The following is a 5,424-nucleotide window of genomic DNA, read 5'->3' as shown; positions in this document are numbered from 1 at the left end:
TTGACATTAATTTCCTACCAACTCAACCTTAAACACAATTAATTTAACTTCAGATCAAAGTTTTTATTTGTCCGAGTACAAACCCAATGAACTATAACCCACATCTCTCAAAACCCAATCCTTTCAAACCCTTCTACAAATAACCCAATCAATACCCAAACCAATTAAATCAAGCCATTTGTCATATCAAATAAACTTGGCCAAAGCACTATGGGCAGGTGTCATTACTGCACCTGTTTTTTTGGACAGGGACAATTTTAATGTTTGTTATAAAAATTGTACTCTTCAACAAACAATAATAAATGATAAGTCAAAACTTTAAAATTTATATCAAAACAACTATTTGATTTAAGACGAGGTATACTCTTATTGTAATATATCTTTATAAGTTAAAATATATTTAGTAAATCACTTATAAATACAAAAAAAAAAACTAAATTGATTATTAAATTGAGACAATGGTTTTTAATATTGTAATTTGCTGGTAAGTAAAACAATTTTCTACAACTTACAAGTAATTGTATTTGAATATCTAAGCTTAAATTGAAATAAAATTTCATTCTTTTTATTTCTTAATAATTGCTTTGCATCTTTTTTTTTCCATAATGTACTTGTAAATTAATATTTCTTAATTAGTGGCCAGACGATTAAGTTTCAAACTTCATACATTTTCAATAATTAATTGATTGTGTGTCTTAACGGATGATTCATCTTTATTATATTATAAATATGAAACTAACAGACCTTTTATTGGTTGCCGAACAATATATGTCAAAATTCATGTAAATTTTTTGCTTTACTTTTATGTTTGCAAAATTTATCAAATAAATTCTAATTGGTAATAGTATATTGTTTCTACAAAAGAAATTTTATTTTAGAATTTATTTTTAATTTTAATATTTTTCATGAAAATACATCTTTTTAGAACTTGCATATTTTTCATGTTCTTGTACTTTAAAATATCAACCTTTATCAAACTAATTGCTCATCATTGTTCGATAAACTTCGGGTCCTTTTCCAAAAGCTGGAATTGAAATTATAATTGAACTTATCGTAGAGACTCTTTTTCTTTCGGCCAAAAAGTAGCAAGCGACAGGCTGAGGCTGGGGTTTTATCTCCATTGCGAAGGCCAAGTTGGGCCACACGCTGGATGGCGTTTGGTGGAAAAGAGCACTAGACCGGTTCCAAGCCAGCTACACTTGGAACCACCGACTCTATGACTCCGAGGGCGGTGGAGGTAACTGCCCTTTTTTATGTATTTATTTATTTATCTAGTCCTTGCAAGGTATCCATTGGGAGTATTAAATTCCATCGATAGAGTCGTGGTAAACGAGCCAATTAACTTTACAGGATATGGCAGTACTATTAACTTTAACGTTTAACGCAATAATCACCCCACAACCAAAAGGACAGAGGGAAGAAAGTAAGTAACGTACAGGGAAATGGGAAAATAAGGAACCATAATGAAAGCGGACCCATGATGTCAGTGTTTTGGTGTCGGGAAGGTGAGGAACTGGGCCGCGCCCATAGCCTCTCATATCTATCTGGCCAAAACCGCGTGTGAAAATCTACCCAGATTTTTCGTCCTATTCACTATTTATTTACAGCCATTTCTTTTTCATTCCTAAGCCAGCTGGACACAGCCTTTTTTTCAGCCTTCCAATTGCTTTCCTCTCCTTTACAATCACTAGCTATAAAATGGCCCTTCCAGCGTCACCAATCTCATCACTTAACAATTCAAACACAGGTTTACAACAACTTCTAAACTCTTTCCTGTCCCCTATTTCCAAAGCATACTCCTAAATGGCTTCCTTTTTTGCTTCAAGTGTTCCACTACCAGTGAAATCATTTTTCCTAGCTTGCTTTTTTATGGCTGCCTCTGCTGGTAATTTTTACCAGGATTTTGATCTCACTTGGGGAGATGGCCGTGCCAAGATTCTCAACAACGGTCAGCTTCTTACCCTGGCCCTTGACAAGGCCTCTGGCTCTGGCTTTCAGTCCAAGAACGAGTATTTGTTTGGGAAGATTGATATGCAGCTCAAGCTTGTCCCCGGCAACTCTGCTGGCACCGTAACCGCCTACTATGTAAGCCTCCGTACATTAAAACTTGCCTTCTTACTCAAATGGCAAGCCCTTGGAACTAACACGTGAAATTTTTTATTTGTAATTTTGCAGCTATCTTCAAAGGGCTCAACGTGGGATGAAATAGACTTTGAGTTCTTGGGGAACCTGAGTGGTGATCCTTACATCCTTCACACAAACGTGTATAGCCAAGGCAAGGGCAATAGGGAGCAGCAATTTTATCTCTGGTTCGACCCAACTGCAGATTTTCACACCTACTCCATCCTCTGGAATCCCCAGCGTATCATGTAAGAATAACCATCTTTTACAGTTCTGAAATTTGTAGTATATTTTGGTCCCATGAACTTTTTTAGCCTTCGAAATTTGAACTGACTTCATGTTTTTACGCATATGTATCAGTTTCTCGGTCGATGGTACTCCAATCAGAGAGTTCAAGAACCTGGAATCCAATGGTGTTCCATTTCCAAAGAAGCAGCCCATGAGGATATACTCCAGTCTTTGGAATGCTGATGACTGGGCTACCAGGGGTGGTCTTGTGAAGACAGACTGGTCTCAGGCTCCTTTCACCGCATCCTACAGGAATTTCAATGCCAAGGCTTGTGTTTGGACTAACGGAGCATCATCATGCTCCTCATCATCTAGTTCTTCGTCTTCCGGCTCCAAAAGCAATGCATGGCTTTCCCAAGAGTTAGATATAACAGGCCAACAAAGGCTGAAGTGGGTGCAGAAGAACTACATGATCTACAATTACTGCACTGATACAAAGCGATTTCCTCAAGGTCTTCCTCTGGAATGCAAAATGTCCTAAGATTGCATATGTCTTAAGTACTAGTGTATGTGAAAGTAGATAATTTTGCCTCGCCCGTTGTAATTACTATGGTCTTGTGTTTGTAATTTCAGCCTACATCGATTCTTTTATTTTTTTTTTCAAACTTTGTCATGTAATATATATATATATATATAATATAAGAAGAACATGATGGTATAAAAGCGATGGATTTTCTGTTTACGAATTTGCTTTTAATTTTATTATCTTTACACTCAAGAGAATGAGATTGATCTTATACACACAAAAAACAAAAATAAGAAGCTGGAGAGAGTGGGAGGGAAAAAATGATGGTAATAAAGTGCTATGAATGAGCGAGATGAGCATGCGCCAGAGTTGTATTACTCTGCATTCAATAGTGCTTTCACGTAGCATCTTGTCCCGTCGGCTTCAAAATTAATTTGTACGACTACTATTATATCGTTCTTTTCGAGTGCATGCACATCATCTAATGGTTCTTGCAATCAACAAGCTATTCAGACCGAGATAATTCCAAGATCATAAACAGATTGTAAATAAGTCACAGACCAAGGGCATTTTTATAAATTTTGGACTTTCTAGGGGAAATCCGTAAGGTCAAATGCGTACAAGCCTCGAAGCTTGTACCAGAAACTTAATTAGGTTCTGGCTTATAATTAAGACTCCTTTCACTGGCATTTTCTCTTAGGCTTGGTATACTCACTGACTTTTTGTTTTTTTCTGTTTTTCTTGCTACAGATTCTATCTCTATTTGTTTGGTATTTGCTGCGAAAGAGTTTGGCCTGGATTCACTTGGCATTTAAGGCTGTTAAACAAGCCTATTCCCCTCAAACAAAGGCAAGGTTTTACCCACTTCAACGAATCTATATAAAACTATTACTAGTACTAAAAGTCAGATTAAAATCTATCATCATTCGCTAATAAAATAATAATTACTTAATTAACTTGACTTTTTCTCCAAATATATTATCCCCATTCTCTTCTCCTGCTACTTTGTTCTTTATGCGTATATAATTGAACAAGAACAAGGGAATGAAGATTCATAATTTCATGCTATAAAACTTGACTTTCACCAGACAGGAGAAGAGTTAAAATCACAGCGTGTTTGATCAAAATCAGCCCCATTAAATTGTTGGTCAGTATCCGGGGCCTATCCAAATTAAACTTTCACAACTTAATTAAGTAACGAATTAAACAAAGATGTTGCCATCTGGTCAAACTTTCACAAATTAAGCATTTTCGATTGAAGCCATCTGATCATTCCATGCCTCATTGATCAATTCCTCAATAATAGCGACTATTTGGTCTTGTTCTATCTTCCACGTCTTGTGGAATTGCTTGTCCAATTTGAGTCAAATCTTTTATTCACCTACATCATAAGAAATCCACTCTGATCAATTCTAGACACAACGACCGAATAAAAACAAAAGAAGAGTTCAAATTTTAAAAGAACTGGAACCAAATAAAAAAAATAAAGATTAATTACCTTGAAGCAAGGTCTCCATATCAATCTCAGGTGCCACATTAAAGAAATGAAAGGCAAAGTTTTATAAGATGTGCGAAATAGAAGAAAAGTCGAGATAGTGGAAAGGAGAAAATCTGGAAACTGGTATTTTCTCTCACGTGAAAATGAACTACAACAGAGTATTTACACTCAGCTCAATGATGAGCAGGTAAGCAAAGCTAATAGACAATGGTAAAAGTAAATTATAACAATAACATATAATTTACTCTATGAACATTAGTGTAAAACTAAAATGGCGTTTTTCCTTCTTTAATCCGTCACATTTCATGCACGTGATCTCATCTTTTTCATAGCAAGTGTGCAGCAACACAAATCTGGAAATGCAAATCTCTGCTTTTAGCTAATGCTCCTCCTCAATATGAATTGTGAATCTTATGAACATTCATCTTGCCTAGTAATTGTTGAAATCCATTGGGTTGCAGTGCCTTTGTGAACAAATCTACTAATTGAATTTCAATTGGAATGTGCACTGGTTCAATTACTCCTGCAATTACTTTTTCACGCACAAAATGACAATCTATCCCGATGTGTTTTGACTGTTCATGAAAAATTGGATTTCTACACAATTATATAGCTGACTGATTGTATATCACAATAAAGCTTCATTGGAACATTTGTGTTACTCCCAAATCTGCTAATAATTGCTTCAACCAAATAACTTCGCAACAGGTTGAAGCCATGGCTCGGTACTCTGCCTCAGTTGAACTTCTCACAACTACCGTTTGTTTTTTACATTTCCAACTCGCTAATGAATTCCCAACAAATATTGAATAGCTATTAACAAACCTTCGTGTATCTGGGCAACTCACCCAATCACTATCAGGATATGCCTTAATTGTCAGATTGAAATCTGCCTTCAACTATATTCCTTGACCAGAAGCTCCTTTCCAGTACCTTAACACTTTTTGTTCAACCTACGTATGTTCATGTCCAGGCATACCCATAAACCGGGATTAGGACTCGAATAGCATAAATAATGTTTGGCCTAGTAAAGGTTAGATATAATGTTTGC

General features: G+C 35.9%; 1 protein-coding gene across 1 annotated transcript; it reads left to right on the top strand.

Annotated features, from left to right (window-relative positions):
- LOC18589229 (probable xyloglucan endotransglucosylase/hydrolase protein 23) lies at positions 1,699-3,000 on the top strand. Its single transcript, XM_007014111.2, has 3 exons — positions 1,699-2,085; positions 2,176-2,369; positions 2,482-3,000. Exons 1-3 carry the CDS (start codon positions 1,804-1,806, stop codon positions 2,888-2,890), a joined length of 885 nt encoding a protein of 294 aa, XP_007014173.1. The 5' UTR covers positions 1,699-1,803; the 3' UTR covers positions 2,891-3,000.

This window comes from Theobroma cacao, chromosome 9 (genome assembly GCF_000208745.1).
Source record: "Theobroma cacao cultivar B97-61/B2 chromosome 9, Criollo_cocoa_genome_V2, whole genome shotgun sequence".
NCBI lineage: Eukaryota > Viridiplantae > Streptophyta > Magnoliopsida > Malvales > Malvaceae > Theobroma > Theobroma cacao.
The sequence above is the reverse complement of the archived record's forward strand: the minus strand, read 5'-3'. Positions and strand labels throughout refer to the sequence as shown.

What these genes read in the sequence shown, in the direction of transcription:
- LOC18589229 (XM_007014111.2), top strand. Translation starts at nt 1,804, where the DNA reads ATGGCTTCCTTTTTTGCTTCAAGTGTTCCACTACCAGTGAAATCATTT. An exon ending in GCACCGTAACCGCCTACTAT is followed by an intron (nt 2,086 to 2,175) that starts GTAAGCCTCCGT and finishes GTAATTTTGCAG; the next exon opens with CTATCTTCAAAGGGCTCAAC. An exon ending in TGGAATCCCCAGCGTATCAT is followed by an intron (nt 2,370 to 2,481) that starts GTAAGAATAACC and finishes CATATGTATCAG; the next exon opens with TTTCTCGGTCGATGGTACTC.